Below are 18,867 nucleotides of genomic sequence, written 5' to 3' on the forward strand. Positions count from 1 at the left end.
TTATCAGACAACAAACAAACTATATTTTGGACCAATTTCGTCACAACTATCCCGCTTTTTTCTCCCTTTGGCATAACCCCAGCTTTTAAAACCAATAATACCTTAAAAAGACATCTAATTAAAATTAAAGATAAACTACCCCCGCTATCTTCTCCAGGAGTTTATGAGATTAGGTGTAAAGAGTGTCCTGCAGTGTACGTCGGCCAGTCTGGTAGGAAGATTTCTACTAGGATTAGTGAACACAAGGCCCAATACAATAGATTTAAAAATACCGAAATCACAGTGACCAGATCAGCTTTTGCTAATCACCTTCTCGACTCCAAACATGATTTTCCTGACAGCCAAAATATAAAAATACTGCATCAATGCAACAAAAGTAAAAAACTAGACTTGTTGGAGACAATGGAGATTAGTAAAGCTTTTAAAAGCCCAGATCTGTCCTGTGTTAATGAAATGTTTGATTTTGATGGCCACCTAGTTTTTAATAACCTCAAGTAGTTCTAGACTCTTAAATGATGGTTAGATTTCTAAAATGTATAAAGTGATTTGATTGTTTAGTTGAGTTCTTTGTACATAGGTAGTGCCACTTTATTGTAATCTTTGTTTACTTATATGTTAGGTGTTTTGTGTATGTTATGGTAAGTTTTTGTTGAAATCTCCTTTTTTTGGGGTTACATAATTTTAATTATTGTTTAGGTCTGATGATGCTCTAATCGAGCGAAACATGTAACCTTCGTTATTTTATTAAATGTATTTGTGATGCTGTAGATTTCGTGTTTTTTACCTTTTATAAAAGCAGGGTACAGTTAAGAAGGATGGTAGTAAACAACAGAAGACGCATAGAAAAATGTATAAGAATTAATGCAGGACTGTTTTAAGTGGTCCTGAACAATAATCCAGTACCATTTTTCAAAAATAAATATCGCAAATACTACTTCTCGATTTTTCGCACTTCAAACTTAAATACAGTAGGCCATGACCTGCTTTCTCTAAATGTCGAACTTGGCCCTTAAGTGCCATTTTTGACCATCTATCCAACAAAAAAAAGTTTTTAAAAATTGGTCAAGAAACAAAAATTTTAGAGGGGTGGCTAACCCTTAAGTGGGACACACTGTATCTGAATTCACTACCGGTGCTTGCACGATTGCAAGGACATTTATTGCGTTCGCTTCATTTCTTACGAGTCGAGCATGATTTAAATTATTCGGATTTGAAAAATAACCGGTTTGCATTTTTTCCACATTCTCGAATATTCTGTACGATAGCGTTGGGCGTTCTGAAAAACGTTCTTGATACAGCCGTCTTGCATCTCGAGAAAGGCATCAATATTTGACGTATAGTGTATTATACATTTCTAATGTAGAATTAAATAGTGTAAAATTTGGTAAAAAATATAGGGTGTTTCATTTTAAAAAAACTTCTATTTGACTAAATCTACTTGACAATGAAAACTTTGTACATTTAACAAAAAGAGTATTTCCAAACAAACACTGTTTATCTTAACTTTTTTTCATATAATATACAGGGGCGAAAAAAATCGTGTGTGAATAGTTTGAACACCCTGTATAAAAATTGCATAATAAGAGAGTTACCTTACAGTATTGAAAATTATTTTTTTAACATTTTTATTAAGTTAATTGATTACCGGTTTTTACAAAAATTGTTCAAAATTGACCCCATTTGTTCGATTAACGCACAATGCTTGCTCGGCGAATTCACGAGTTTACAAGCTTCGAGAATAAAATCCTGGCGTCCACGAACTAAATCACAAGCATTTTCAATGCGCGCTTGAAATTCGTCGGGTAGTCTTCTTTACTCCGCCATCGTGGTACACGGAGTGTTAACTGCTCAGTCCCCCAACTCTTCCAAATACGACCACCGAAAAAATCGCAACGCATTAAATCTGGGGACCAAGCCTCATCCATCTATTCAGAAACTCATTACTATTTAGATGTTCATGAACTTCTCGTCTAAAATGTAAATATCCGTCATGTAGGAACCACATATTCTGTCTCACATTTAGAGGAACATCTTCTAATAATTGTGGCAGATTGTGTCAAAGACAATCTAAATAAATTTCATCGGTCAGTCCACGTCAGCTCAAACATTTAATGAAAATCTATGTAAATAGATTAATTAGATCTTTTTACATCATGCAGATTTTCTACTGCCCAAATATGATTTTTTGATTATTCTACTGCCAACTATAAGCTGCTATGGCTCTAGTAATCATTGTTTGTTTTCTTCGACCATTTCTAAAATGTCTTCCTCAATTTGTGAAAAAAATTGCCTTGTACAAATTCAGGTGAAGAAGCTCTTCTAGAAGAACAACTCCTCCTCCTTGTTCGTTTAAATCGGGGTATTTTATATACTACGAAGTCTAATAACTAAAATTACAAACTAACGTGGAGCCGGATGATTTCTTAAATGGAACCTTTTAGCATAAAACCTGCACGCTGCGGCTGCATTTGGTTCGCGCTCTCCTTAGGTAAATGTTATGTCCACTAGTTCATTTTTTTGGTAAACATGAGCCATTTTTTCGAACCAAAGAATCAAACAAAATACGCAATATTAAAAGACTGATTCTACTGATCGAACTAAAGATTTGTACTGAAAACCATACAATATATACACACAAATCTTGATAAATGGTAAGAATTAACACGGCATTCGCCGAGAATACCAAAAAATTTATTTGAAACATCCTGTTGCATCCTTATGTTTTATCAGGTGGCTTCAACTTCTTTTTGTGATCAGATCTTTTTTTAAATTAACGGCATACAATTTTACCAATGATTCGCGCAAAATATTGTACTCTTTAAGAAAGGCGCTTAATAATTCAGTTACGCAGTGAAAATAAAAGTTTCGCGTTTATTTGTAAGGCTCTAAAAAGATCACCTTGCTTGATTTCTAAACTTTTATATAATTATAACATGTAATAAACAAATCGCCAGAAACTCAAGGTTGTCCATGAAAAACTACCAAATAAAATCTACCAAAAAACCTAATAAGATCATTGCACGTGAGATACACAGATCCATTTTTGACATCTTGTGCAATAAAAAGAAATTTGAAATTAGATACTAGTACGAGAACCATGAGAAGACGCAATAAATCTTCATGGGAGGGTTGCAAGAAGAGTATCCTTTTTGAGCAAAAAAATGTTCAACAAAGAATAACATTTGCTAGAGAAAATGTCGATCATGCTAACTGGAAAACATTCTTTTTTCGGATCAAACCAAAATAAATTTATTTGGATCAGATGGAAAACTGTTTGTAAGATGGGGTAAAAATTCAAAATACCATTCCAGACATACCATACTGTGAAGCATAGTGGCGGACGTATAAAAATTTACGGCTGTTTTTCTGATAATGGTGCGGATCCAATTTTTCATATAAAGGAAACCATGACGAAAAAAATGTCCCTAGACATTTTAGAGACAGTCATGATACCTTTTGAAGAAAAAAATATGCTTCTCATATGGGTTTACCAAGAAGACCAATTGACCCTAAGCATCCTGCAAAGATCTTAAAGCAGTGGCTTACCATTAAAAATGTCACATTTTAAATTGACCAGCTCAATCGCCCGACTTAAATCCGATTGAGAACCTTCGGAGGGAACTAAAAAATCGAGTTGCGGGCAAGAAAACTTCAAACAAAAAGGTTTTATGAAAAGAAATATAAAAACCACCGTAGAAGATTGCCGTAAGTTAAGTGACACGATGCCTAGAAGGTGTACTCCCGTTTTGAATAACAAGCGTCATGCTACTAAATACCTACTAATGATTATCTTATAAAATGTAAAATATTTTCTTTGTAGAAGGACTCTTCCTGTCTTTCAACAAAATAACTGTAAGTAAGTAAATAAATTAAAACAGTAATAAGTATTTTTTTAAATTATACATGAAAAACTTACTTTACTCTTATTTTTTGGCCATAACTGTAAATTTTTTTATGTTACATGAAAGTTTGTTTTTAAGATATTATTTTCTTAAAAAAAAAAAGTAAAAATATGCGTCTAAAAATTAGCATTTACGTAACATACCTACATATCAAATTTAATTTGTTTTGCTTAAAAAGCAATGAAATATAGTGTTCCCTTTACCATGGGCCACCCCCAACTACAAAATTCTGTTAACATGTTGTACTATTTGTCAATTAATTTTATGTTAAAATTTATTATATTTCGCGAAAGTTATGGACATACTGTACATGTATAAGCAATAAAAAAAAACAAGCATTTCCGCTGAGTATAAAAATCGTTACCGCTAAAAAATGCCATAAGTAGAATTATAACATCGACGCACTTCTATAACAAATAGCGGCTTTTTGTCATCTAAATTTCATGGAGTTGCGCACCAGATTCGTTTTTCCAGACTGTCCCTTTAATTTATCAGTAGGTACACCTCGCTAGTGTCGTATAGGTGCCAGTGTGCCAGGATGACAATTTTCTAAAACTTGGCCAATGGTCTTTGGTAAGTTGACAACACTTTTATTATTTTGTTTCAACGTCCGTGCGTATAATTGCTTTTGGTTATTCACCCCCATACGCGCGGATAATCTACGAGTGAGCTTATACATTCATAACACAGCGGCGGTGAAAGCTTTTGTCAATCCCAGATTTTTAGGTTAACTGCCTTGGCATAGTTGTTGAAAGGGAAAATTTATTTGAGTGTGCATGAGTCTTATTGTTGTAGTATTAGCATCTATTTTAAAGTTAAAAGTTAGTTTTTAATTGAAATGTTTATTGTTTTTATTTTGCCGTATGTGTGGAGGAAATTCCTGCTAGAAAGGGAAAGTTTCGCTATGTAAATACGGCGGCTGCATTGAGCAGAATCGGTATTCGAGATAGGGCATTATTTATGCATGAACCGTTGCACGTGTTTTACCTGTTTTTTGCCAAAACAGACACTTTCATTCATTCATGTTTACATCTTTTTTTCCCACATTTATGATTTTAATTATTTTAAGCAAATTTATATAATTTACGTTACGTGTTACAGTGATGTAATATTTAGCTTTAACGTGTTAGAACTTTAATAAGTAAAAGTGTAAATATGAATCGATCGAAAATGCTATTTTTATAAGAAATGATGAGGAAATCGGAGACATTTTTCAAATATCCCGTTATATATGAAGGGGATAAGGGGCAAAAGAAACGGATGGGGGAGGAAGGTATAGCGGGGAAAATCTAATTAATCGCTAAGGCAACGGAGAATGAAAAAATTAGTATTTTGGCTAGGCGTGTCTCATGTCTTTCACTCCTGTTAAAACGAAGGTTGCGCGACTGGCCATTTTTCTGACCAGTGGTCTTGCCAGAGTAGGAGGATTATTGATCCATTTGACCATGCTGATAGAAACACACGCACTCACACACATATACGTACTATACTTACAAAAGGCCTACGATGCTGATGCCTATATGGCAGCAGGTCGCTCCGTTAGTTTTCCCCCTTATGAAAATCGTGGTCAGTGAAGCAATAAGACTCTCGCAGCGGCGCCGTCCTAGTTTAATTTATTTTACATGTTAAGAACTATTTTATCAGTTGTTTTTTTATTCAATAAGTTTTTTTTATTGATGGATATCCGAGTTTACTTTTAAATACATTATATAATAATAATATTATTAATAATAATCGTCTTCTATTTAAAAAAAAAAACAAATAGACAAATATTACAAATTTAAAAAGAAACAAAACAAAGGGCGAGAAACAAAAGTCTAGCCTAAGGCTACTTATTCAAACTTAACCCTAATAAATAATAAATAATTTTCGGTAACCATATATAATAATAATAATAAGACAAATAATATAAAGAAAAGGGGAGAAATAAAACTTACAACCTGCACCAAAACCAGACTGCACACAAACAAATACCTTTGTATGCAACCAACGTATTTCCCTTGGAGCACGTCATACTAGTGAGTTAAAAAATAGGAGCTCAACTGTTCTCGAAACAAATACAACCTAAATCCTCACTTAAACTTAGTTAAATTCTAAAGTAGTAAATCATTGTTTGGCAAGGAATTATATGTTTAAATCGCATTGCAAGTAAAATACTTTTTGTATTTATTTCTGGTATTTATATCATGAACGTTCAAATTGGTTTTAAATGTATTTTTTAGAGATTTAGATATGAATTTTGAATTAGTAATTAAACCATGCCTAAAAACACCCAAATGTTGAGTTCTACGGTTAGAAAAATTTAACCAGTTCAACTCATTAATTTTATGTGATACGTGATCTGATTTTCTTAAATTAAAAATTAGACGAATACATCTATTCTGCACCTTTTAAATACGATATTGTTTCTCTTCACGAAGACAATGGGCAGCATAGTTAAAGTAGGAAAGTACAAGAGTTTCACATAACATTGCCATTAACTTGGTACTCAGAAGTTCCTTCAGGTGCAAAAAATATCCTGAAAGAAGTTGTAATCGGTGAATCATCATCCATTCAGCATCTTTTTGACTCTTAAAATGGCTCTGTTAAAGAGAAACAGTAACTTAACTGAGCGATTAAATTCTATGAGTTTCTTTTGACGTCGTTTCTCTAAGTATTCATCCATTACTTTAAGAAGACTTGTTAACAATTAAGAAGATGTATAACAAGGAGAAAAATGCAACTTTAAGTCAAAATCTTATAAATGCAGCGTTTAATTGTTGAGTTACGCGTTTCGCCTTAGAGCATCATCAGACCTAAATTGAATATTAAAACTATGTAGCTATGGTTAAACATCAATTTACAGGAAAAACATACCTCATTTAAATATAAGGATAGGACTTTCATTGACCAACATATGAATAAACTTTGCATATCCCAAATCACTTTTTCTACGACCGTGCGTAAAGTCATTTTACTCCAGGGTTTATAAACTTTACCTTTTTAATTTAGTGCGTAAAGTAATTCTTATACTTAATTTATGATTTTACCAAAATTATCGCCGAATAAAACTCACTTTAATTTCATTATGGACGAAAAAATTACACACGGTAGCGGTCATACCCTAATACATAATTAAATCACGCGCTTATACAGAGTGGCTTTTTAAAAATATTAGTATATATTTATTGAATTTTGCTTATTGCTGATTTTTTTATACTAAAGTGCAAATCATTTTAAGCTTATGCATACTTGTTTCAGCTGAAAATACTGACTGTTTTTCTAAAATGCTGAATTTTGTTAGAAATACTGGTGAGAAATAATTAACCTAAAGGATCTTATGTGCCTGCAAAAGTTTAGTATTTTTAAAGTGTAAAAAAAAATGTTTTATTATTATATTTATTCAGTCAACGTTAAATTCACAACCATAAACTTAAAAGATAACATATTTAAAAACATTAAAAAAAAAATTTTAATACTAATTGTTTGGAGAAATGACATTGAAGTAAAAATGAAAAAAAGATAAAAGAAAAACAACAATTATTACAGAAGAAGGTGCTGATTGCTATAAAAAATAATATAAAAGTCAATTGTAAATTTGGATCAATTGCTTTTGTGAAAAGCTGCAAAACAAACTTTATAAAGAGCAACATTACAAGTCGGACATTTGTAACAGCAGATTAGCTTTCTAATATTTCGTCTAACTTGTTCACACCGCCCATGTATTTATAGTAATCACCTGCCTCAGGATATGGCACCTCTTCTTTCTCCCTTTTTTTATTAGTTCTATGTACATAGTTTTTTAAAGGATTATGCATTGAAGATAAAATCAAAACTGGTTTAGATTTTAGCAAGCAAAAGTCGAATTTTGTATAATTTGTCAAACTCTGAAGTACTTCTTGTTGGTATTTTTCTATTTTTTGCAAGATGTAAAAATCTTAATATCTTCAAAAATTGTTTTAGTGTCATAACTCTCGCTATTCTCTCACAATGGAAATTTTCGTCCACTAACCAATATAATTTATAAGAAGGAACATAATGAAATCCCATATAGATTATTATCCCTAAAAATTCTGTAAATTTGTCCAAGCCTAAAGACAAATTATCACCAAGTTAAGTTGCATAAAGATCCATTGGTCCTATAATTATAGATAATATAATTATAGATATATATATAAGATAATGATATTCGTAATCCTATATAATATTTTTCATGACTTTTTACGGACTGTTAAATTACCTCACATAAAAAGGCCGTAATCGACTTCCAAACACTTTCTTATTTTTTCTTGAAATGAGTTTCGTACTCGCTGTAACATTGTTGGTGTTATTATACAGAGCATCCCAGAAGTTATGTCTAAATTCATTTAAAATTCAGGGGAGTGTTCGAAAAAAAAACGCTCGGACCCGTCGATTTTTATTTCCAGTTGCGCATTTTTGTACGTGAAGTTTGTATATACATGGTTGCTCAAAAATAAATTACGACCATCAACTTAATTTTTTCAAATGAAAGCACCTTTTTTTATTTCATTTTTGAATTTTGCGTGGAATTCTACGTATGTTTCATGCATCATGTCCTATACCTAAAGTTAACAGTTATCGAAAAAAAGACGATTCATGCAACAAATAAGAAAAGAACAAAAATTAAGTTAAATGTTCAAAATGGTTGCCATTCACAGCTTGACAATATCCAAGGCGATCAATAAAGTCTCGTTGCACATTTTCAATCATTTCCGGAGGTAAGGCGCGCACTTCTCTGCGAATTCTCTCTTTCAAGTCGTCTAGATTATTTGGCCTGTTAACAAATACCTTCGACTTGAGGTATCCCCACAAAAGAAAGTCCATTGGTGTTAGGTCAGGCGACCTAGCAGGCCATTCGATGGGTCCTCTCCTTCCTATCCACCGATTGGGAAAGGTTTCATCCAAAAATGTATGCACAGTGGCAGCATAGTGCGGAGGAACGCCATCTTGCTGGAAAATTAGTTCTTCGTCAGAATAGTCTGGGTCCAATGAATTTGGAAATAAAGCTAGTAATGCTGGAACTAATTTAAATTGGAGAAAATCGAGATACACTTGTCCCGTTAAAGTCTGCTCAAAGAAAAAAGGGACCTATTACTCTTCCGCGCACTATTCCACACCACACATTTAGTTTTTGAGGGTACTGGGTGTTTACCTTCATCATCCAAAAGGATTTTCTGTTGCCCAATATCGACAATTTTGTCTGTTTACACTACCATTCAAACAGAACATGGCTTCATCGGAAAAAATAATATTTGTTACTAAATTATTATTTAAATTGCACATGTTTTGTAAGCGTTCACAAAACTCATTTCGCCTATCGAAATCGTCATCAAATAACTCTTGCACAGCAATAACTTTGTAGGGGTGATATTTGTGCTTTTTAACTATTCGGTGAACTATAGATTTCGCCATGTGTAAATTTGCCCCAATCTGCGACAGAGGAGTGCATGGATTTTCTTCCAAAGAAAGCAAAACGTCAAGTTGTTCATTTTCATCTCGAGCAGGACGACCAGATTTCGGCAGATCTCTAACATGACCGAATTCTCTAAATTTAGCCTCTATTCTACTCACCACCTTTTGACATATCGGAGGACGATCAAGATGGATTTTATTAAATAATTGAGCAGCTTCTCTTTGAGTACGTGTTCTATCACCAAACCCAACCATGCACAGAATTTCTATTTTTCTCGTTCCGTTAACTTTACCATTGTGAAAACCGCAACTTTGCTCGTACACTTCACACTTGACAATATCTGTTTGGCGTACAACTGTCATACAGTTTCTATGAAAATACACGGTCACCAGCCAACAATAAAAAAACACGAATGAATGGAATTTTGCTCTGTATAAAAATTCTCAGAGATAAGGTGACTCGTAAGGTGAACTTCAATAATAATGTTTGGTCGTCTTTTTTTCGATAACTGTTGACTTTAGGTATAGGATATGATACGTAGAATTCCACGCGAAATTCAAAAATGAAATAAAAAAAGGTGCTTTCATTTGAAAAAATTAAGTTGATGGTCGTAATTTATTTTTGAGCAACCCTGTATATACAAACTTCACGTACAAAAATGCGCAACTTGAAATAAAAATCGACGGGTCCGAGCGTTTTTTCGAACACACCCCTGAATTTTAAATGAATTTAGACATAACTTTTGGGATGGACTGTATAACACATGTCACTATAATAACCACCTCTGTTTTTCATGTTCTCTGGAGGTATGGAGTAGCCATTACTACATCCTTTATAAATCCCTATAAAAAATTAAGGGTAGTCAAATCTGGTGAATGAGCAGGCTAGTTGACAGGACCTCATTGACTAATACACCTGTTTTCAAAAATTTCATTTAAATAATTACCGCCCTGTATGGCATAATAGGGTGGAGCTCCGTCCTGCTCAAACCATACGTCACGTTTTATATTCATATAGCCTGTCCAAGCGTTAGTCTGGTAAAAACCAACGGTTACTGTCAAAAATGTCAACTGACGTCACGGTTAAGGCTATCGCTTAGATGGGGATGTTTTAATATTGCGGTCGATGGGTTATTTGTTTAAATGTATGTTCTGTGGCGCTGTATTGTGTACATGGATGCTGTTCTTAAAACTTCATTATTCTTTTGGATGGAGTTTGAACAAAACCCACTTGTGATTTGACAGTTTACAGCTGTCAACCGCTATAACTTTCCTCCTAAGCAGGGTTACTGGCGGTTAAACCGGTGACGTCATTTGACGTTTCTCGGTAAATACCAAATATCGCTCGTATGAACCGGTATTGACTTTTGGTTTTAACCACCCCTCGCTTATACACGCTATATACTTTGAAAAAATGCGGGCCAATAACTCTATCCTCGAAAATACCACACCATTCGTTAATAGACCAGGGATGTTAATTTGGTACAGTTCTCATCCAGTGAGGATTATTAGCCCAGTAATGTACATATATTGTATCTATTTACCTTTTAGAAAATCAAACAACAAATACTGATTAAAAGAGATTGAATCTTACTTTCCGACAATTATTAAAAGAATCTTCACCAGTAAATGTTATAAAAATGTTATTCTCAAAAAATGGTTATTTTTATGCATTTTTCTTAAAACCGAAGTGCAGAAATTAATGCGATTCTCAACTCTCAAGGCTCTCTTCAGTCATGTCCCTAAAGCTCTTGATGAAGTTTAGTTTACTAAGGATTAAACTTGTTCCTATGCAGAGTTGCTATAATTGATGTTTGACTAATTCCAGCATCTGAAGCAAGCCGTTTGGTACTCGTTTGAGGATTAATAGCTACCGCTGCGCTCTTAAAATACCAACTTATTTTCATTTGTTTGAGTTTTTATCTCATGGTTTGTTTTTTAGACTACCAGTCATAGGATTTCTGGTCTCCAATTTTTAAAGGCCATATAAGATTTTGGAATATTCGGAAACCTCTCTGCTACACTACTGCAGCCTCCAACAAAATTTTCTGCACTACCTTAAAAATTAACAACTAAGCAACTTTTACATAGAAATTCGCTTATATGTTTTTCCTTTTGTAAGCACAATTTAGTCGTTAATAAGACGTCAAAATCTGTATGTGACATAAATAAAGACTAAGATTTTAATGACAACGGCTTTTAAAATGGTTAAGATATTCGAATTGTTTTTTAATTTAATTTTAGTATTTTAATCATAATTCCGTAAACAGCATAGCAATTTTAAATATTTTTTGTAAACAGACTTCACATTTAACGTAGATTCGATTTTTAAAATAAGAACGACTCGTCCCTCTTCTTAGAGGGAAGGAACAAAAGTTAAAAATATCATAAAATGTGTACCCTATATACTTATAATATCACCAACGTAACGCTTTAAAAAACTAACCTGGTATATTTAACAATTTTTATCCAATCCTGCAAGAAAGTGCATGAACTTTAAGTACCTATCTATATATTGAACAAAAAATCAGCTGTAAATAGAGAACAATCAGTAAGCAAGAAGCATATTGAACAATATAATTTAATGTTCGGAGAGCAATAAAGTAGCTTAAATGTATTTATTGATTTTATTTAAGCCTTTATTTCCAACAGGCAACTTTCCCAATAATAGGAAATATTTGACAAATCGGTTACATGCTAACTGATAAAAATAATTAAACTAAACTTAATCGAAATAAAAATTAAAACGAAAGAAAAAACGCCTGATTATAGCACCAACACTCACATTTATTGGAAGGAGTGATTGTTACATTTATTAAATTGGAATATGAGGAAACTCTATATATATATATAGAACTCTATATATATATAGTGTATATATATATATATATATATATATATATATATATATATATATATTATGTTATTATGTTTATATTATATCAGCATTATATGTATACAATACAAGAGAAAAGAACAGGACTGTCCATTAAACCATTAATTAACCCATATAAAAACTTAACGAAAAGGGTACTTCTTTTCAGAAGAAATGGATGTAGATTAAAGCGGCCTAATAGTTGGCGGTGGTCAAAATTTCTTACAGGATATATACCATCAAATTTAAAGGCTGAGTACCTAGCAAACATCCATATTCTAATTTTGACCTGACAAAGCCTCTAAAAAGCAGTTTAGATGTAGGCTCCGCAGTAAAGCTCTGAGAGTTTCTTATTATAAACGCAAGTTTCTTTATTGCTGATATCACAACACTATTAAAATGTGGTATAAAGGTAAATTCGGAAGGTGATACCAATATCGTAATCTGAAGTCTGCTCAAGATTATATTGTTGTGGAATTGTTGTAAGTAATGGGGATCCTTGATCTTGAATAACAGACCAACCTACACTTTGCCGCATTAAGCCCCAGTCTGTTATCAGCACACTAAGTCTCCCAAAAATCCAGAGAATTCTGAAGAAATAAGCAATTATTAGTACTGTCTATGTTAAAGAATAGCTTTAATTCATCGGCAAAAGCTAGTCTATGCCAGTTGAGTGAGCTAATCAAATCGTGGATGAACACAACAAATAATAACGGACTTAGGCTTAAATCTTGAGGCACAATCGAGGTAGTATTAAAGAATTTGAATCTAGAGCCCTCATACTCAAACTGCGATCTACCAAGTAGAGACTAATGAAACAAATTAATTAGCCTAGATAAAAAACCATAGCAACTAAATTTATTTAACAAAAATAATGATCAATCAACCTGAGACTGGGCATTTACGGATAAATATGCCTAGAAAGCCAAGACAAATTAGTAAATACAAAATCGGCCTCTGAGAAAAACATGATGATCGATGGAATAAGACCTGTGATAAAGCCGAACAAAGATATATTCAATATAATTTCAAATGTTTTTGAAAAATTGCAGAGGATAGAAATTGGTCTGTAGTTGGGAATTTTTTCCATATATCTGGAATTTGCTCTGTAGATAAAAAAACTGCAATATTCAAGGTTTCACCTAAGCATGGAATAAAAGAGGAAATTTTAAGGCAGTTTGATTGGAGAAATAATTACATTTTGGAATAATGAAGCCTTAATTGCTTGACGCTACTTTTATCCTATTATATATGGGCGCGAAAAATCTTACTTTACGTCAAATAAATTCCTAAGTTTTTAACCTCACTGATTACAAAACAACATTAGAAATTGCATAGTAAAATAAAATTATTAAATATTTGTTTTGCACCATTATTTTAAGTTATTTAAACGCATTTGCAAATTTGTATGTGTGATGGTTACTATAAACAGAAGAGTCGTCAGATCGTCGGCAACTAAAAGTGTTCAGCAGATAATATCGTCAGAAATATAATTTATGAAAATTAAAAATAACAGAGAGCCCAAGGTTGTATTCATGGAGAACCCTAAATGTTGACTTAAAAACCTTTGGGTAATACCTATTATTAATCACCATCTAGACAGTGTATTTAAAATAGGATCCAAATAGGTTTAGTTAATTGTAACAAATACCAAGCTTCTTCAACTTTCTTGATCTTCTCCTGGCCTCACTTGTCAACAACTTCCACAATGTCCCTATAAAATCAAATTAAACAGCTTTAAACCGTACAGAACATTAGCGGCTTAATTGGGAAAAATAGAAATATCATACAATTAGCCCTACTCTAAATATTTGCTTGCCAATATCCATGGCGTAGTTGTCATGGCATCCGGTTTGCATACAAATGGCGCTGGGTTCCAATTTTCACAAATAAGATTAAATTTTCTCAATTTGAATGCTAGAGCCTTTGCGTGAAGTTTAAAATATAAATAGTGTATAGAATAATTCCTAGATATTTTACAGCTTAGACTGATTAGCTTGATATACGAGTAGACCAGTTGTATTTAGTAGAGCCATTGCAGCTATACATTGTAACACTGTTAAATACTGGTTTAGTTCCATAAATAACAAAAAATTAATTAAAACTTATGTTTTCTTCCAGTTCAGAAAACAAACATACAAACCCGACCAGTGTTTTACTTCTTTCAGAGCTACTCGTCATTTATTTTTCACACAGTTAATGAGTTGCCTTATGTTGGTCAGTTATGGTAAGATGTCTGTATTTTCTACATATAATTCAGATTTTTGAGTTCTGAATTTGTTCAACATCAAAGTTCACTTAGTTAAGCAATACATGCGTCTATTAATCTTGCTTCAGATGGAAAGAACATACTGAAAGAGTTGATGTTGTTGAATTATCTATTGAGCATCTTCTAATCCTTTTTTTTCGCTTGTGTTACGAGGATTACAAGAATAGAGACGATAAAAAGAATATTTTTGTTTGAAAGCTGGCTAACCGAACGACACGATCTTTTGACATATTTTCAAGTATTTCCATACCTAACTGGATTTATTAAATTATTTTTACTACCGTAGGTAAAGTACTTATATTTTACAGTTATTTGATATTTATTTTATAATTTGTCACAATAATAAGCGACATGAAATTAACTTTAATTTCATTGTGGGCCAAAAAATTACACACTCATAATACATTTATTTTGCTTCGATCGTTGTGTAAAGCGCCCCTTACACGATCAGTATTTTCTATCAGTCATCAGTCTCCTCGAATCGTCTCTTGAAGTGTGTTCAGTCACCAGTCTGCTGATTTGCTCCAATCCTCTGCTGCTTGAAGCAGTTAAAGCGTGTTCGTTCGCGTCATTTATCTGTTAGTTATTTTGCTATGGATTATAAAAAGAAAGCTTGCGCTGCTATTATAATTTTACATTTAACAAGTGCTAAACGTAATAAGCAAAAGAGACGCTGAATTAAGCAATGGATTAGTCAACGTGAAAAATATACCCAACTGAATTTACTAAATTTTATTAAAGACACAGACCCCGATCAGGTGAAGCTATCGAGTTCAGAGCGGTCGTTTCCTGAGTTTCTTCCATTGTGTACGGTACTCAACTTATCTCTGCCTCTGTCTCTGCATGGTGCACGATGCAATTCACTGACGATTGTTGGAATGATTGACAGTCTCGCCCTCACACGGTCAGTATTTTTATCAATCTTTTAGCTCCGCCCCCAATGACTGACGTGATTTTCGGGATCCAGTCATTCATTCACGACTGTCAGTCTATCAGTATTTGCCCTCACATGATCACAGTATTACTGACAGTATTTTGTAATACTGTCAGTAATACTGACCGTGTGAGGGGCGCTTAAGTAACGAGGAATAGTTACGATACAATTATCCCTGTTCTAAAAATCGGCTTGGCCGTATCCGTGGTGTAGTTGTTGGTATCCGATTTGTATGCACAGGATTCCAGGTTCAAATCCGCTCTATATACATTTTTATTTTTTTGCCCATGTTTGTTGGATTAGGAAAGATATTTGGTAATATTTTTCTACATAAAATTATTTAAATTCATTTCCTATATACGTTAGAAAATCTTAGGCCCTTATTTAGAATGTATTTAAGAGTATATTAAAAACCCAGAGAGACCAGTGTCCAGCGAGTCCATTTCTACCAACCCCAGGAACCCCCGTCGTTACTGCTGATCGTTCTCTCTTACCCCGACTAGGCGCCCCTAATAAAGAATAGGATAGAATATCCTTCCCAGTCTCGGCTTTTTAATTCATTACGTGGCAGAAAGGGAGCACTGATAGTTTCTTCTCTTAGCCTAGCCCATCTCTCATACTCACCTAAAACATGATAAGCCGTTTCCTTCGCCATGCGACTTGGAACCAAAGAGATGTAGGTACCTGTTGAGTCTATAGTGACCTGTAAGAACTCTTACTATAGGTCTGTTATCGTTCCCCTATGCGGAGAGTCCAGCTGCTTTAGGTTGCATTGGATTTGATAGCAGTTCCTTGTGTAATTTTCCTTAGTCTTTACCCTTGCCCAGTTATCTAGTACATAAGGAACATGTCTTTTACTCAGTTCAAGGTAAAGCTCGGGACCGATCAGTGGAAGAGATGACTTGAGTTTTGCTGTGTCCTTTTACTCATGTTGCACAAATTTGGTGCTAGTTTTAGGTGCCTGGGTGAGCTTTAAGAGTAGCCATCAGAGTAGATATGTAATATCCTTTTCCAGACCCGTTTTAACTTCTTCCTTTGTAGCAACCTCTAGAATGGCAAACATCCCGCTTGAAAGACTGATTAGTCTTTCTTCCTCTTACTCATCTTGCATCAATTTGGTGCCGGTTCGAACTGGCGTAATGTACGAATTATCATTTTACACATTTGTTATATAAATGATTATTTCAATATAATTTCATTTGCGAAGAACTTGAATGAACTTGAGGTTTTTTCTTTTCTTCTACGGCTAAATATTTTATAAATTGTTCTAATGGATCAAATGAAAAAAATTTACTACCATTCATAGATATAGCTGCAATAATTCCTTCTTTAAAATTGCCAATGGATAGAACATTCATAAATACTGATCAAGGTATTGTATTAGGATACCAAATTTTCTATTATATTCTTCAAAAGTTGCATATTCTAAACATGAAAATGATGACTTGGGATTCAGAAACAAACAGATCTCACCGACATACAAATTTTGTGACAGATCTTAATTTTTATACGACATTACTATTCCATTTTGTATTCATCAAATATCAAACTTGTCATATTCAATCTTCATCAGGTATGTGAGGAACACAATTTAGGTTTGGAGTTTTATTTGTCACGATCTTTTTAAAACAAAGTCTAAGCTCCACACTCACTTCCCCTGATCTCGTAAATATTGCAAATGAGCTTAGCTGAAACCCCAAGAAAATTAGTATTATAGAGTTTAGTTTATATTATTTGTTGATAAAAGTCTAGTTTCATATAGTTAATTGATTGTTTTTACAAGTTATTAAGATATAAATTGAAACACTTGATGCACAAAAATAGTCAATTAATTTATTACGGACGTTTACACTACTAGAAATATTTATTTATACTTTATTTATTTCCTGCTATTTGTTGCGACTTAAAAGTCGCTCAATGATTCGCTAACGTTTTATAATATTTGCGATAAAATAATTATTTACGTTCTTGTCTTGCTAGTTTTGCCTGCAATGAACCTGCTAGGTTTGCACGATGACCTACGTCAGCTTCTATGTTCTTGAGAAGGTTTTGTGGAAGGATTGAGGTGGCAAAAACACTTCTTTTGCTTGAAAGCCGGAAATAAGGATAACTTCGAAACTGTTCAAAGATTATTGTGTTATAAGAAATTTTTTGTTAAAAACGGTCATGAATTAATTACAAGAGTCAAAGAATACTTTCAAAGCTAGGCGTTTCTATATCTAACTTTGAAATATTTGAAGGAATTTATTAAATGTATAAATCTTTGCATATTGCTCGAAGGAAGTTCAAGTTTTCCTTATTTCTTTTTTGTGTCCTCATAAAGAGATATTTATTTTATTTACACTTCTGTACTTCTATAAGATTGCTTAAAAGAATAGATATTACCGATTAAAAAAAATGCCAAAACGTGGAATCCTACAGAACAAAGTTTTAATCAAAATCCTTAGACAGCATTACCGACAGAAAAACTGTCATTCAACACCGACTTATTTAAAAATGTAAGTTTACTTTACTTTCTTCAAGCGACGAAACCAATCACTACCCAACACAATGAAGGCAAAAAAATCTGTTAGCCCATGCTCCTTTCGTCTTCTCTCCTTGGAGGATACTTCAGGAAGATATGGTTTTTCATGTTAAACAAAGTCGGGAATTCGTTTTAATTCTGTAAGGATTCTTATATAAGCCAAAGCTCCCGGAGCTACCTGCCTAGAAAGAGGATTTACGTTAGAGTTAAAATCTCTTAAATCTAACAATGATTTAGTTATTTTAAAAGATGATAAGGGCAATGTAACGATGGACTAGTATATGAGCAAAATTCAAGATATACTTTCAGATGGACCCTACCAGGAACTTCGAAGAGTTCTACCCCTTTCATAAAAAGGGAGCTATCAGTACCACAATATCTCTCTGAATCCAAACATCAGCATCATATAATGTGCAACATATTCCCATGCAAAATAGCGTGTACCGGTCTTGAAGCTACATAACGGGAAAACTGATAGCTTCGTTCGTAATTCGCCTTATTTGGTCCAACAACAAAAACCATAAAAAAGATCCAGACGATTTCTAGTCAGTTCTGAAGTCGTATCGTCACTGAAAAAAGTTTCAATTACGAACACGCTACTTTTAGATATTTCTCCACATGAGGACCTATTATGTCTAATCGAGAAATCTTTTTTCAGGAACATATTGTAACGGACTCAGGAACACACTCTTTTTATTGTTAACATCAGTTTACAAAACTTTCACCTGACTCACGTTGACATTTTATTGTTTGCCCTTTATTATTTTCAAGAAGATAAACGAGAGTGATTAAAATGTCAAGAAATATTGTCTCATTTAAAGATCCATGGAACAATTTAGAAATGCTACATTACAAGTTTTTACACTGTTTCTGCCAATGGAGACCAATAATTTAAAGAGAACACTGACAGTCAAAGCAAGCAATTACATAAAATTGAAACTATCAGACATA

General features: G+C 33.2%; 1 protein-coding gene across 1 annotated transcript in view; it reads left to right on the forward strand.

Annotated features, from left to right (window-relative positions):
• The first annotated feature begins 4,405 nt into the window (after positions 1-4,405).
• Positions 4,406-18,867, forward strand: part of LOC126748989 (zinc finger protein 521) — an 80,638-nt gene continuing 66,176 nt past the window's right edge. The window contains exon 1 of the mRNA XM_050458562.1: positions 4,406-4,475. Coding sequence (XP_050314519.1) covers positions 4,466-4,475 — 10 coding nt within the window. The 5' untranslated portion in view covers positions 4,406-4,465. The remainder of the gene's footprint in view (positions 4,476-18,867) is intronic.

This window comes from Anthonomus grandis, chromosome 22, assembly GCF_022605725.1.
Source record: "Anthonomus grandis grandis chromosome 22, icAntGran1.3, whole genome shotgun sequence".
In the NCBI taxonomy this organism is placed as follows: Eukaryota; Metazoa; Arthropoda; class Insecta; order Coleoptera; family Curculionidae; genus Anthonomus; species Anthonomus grandis.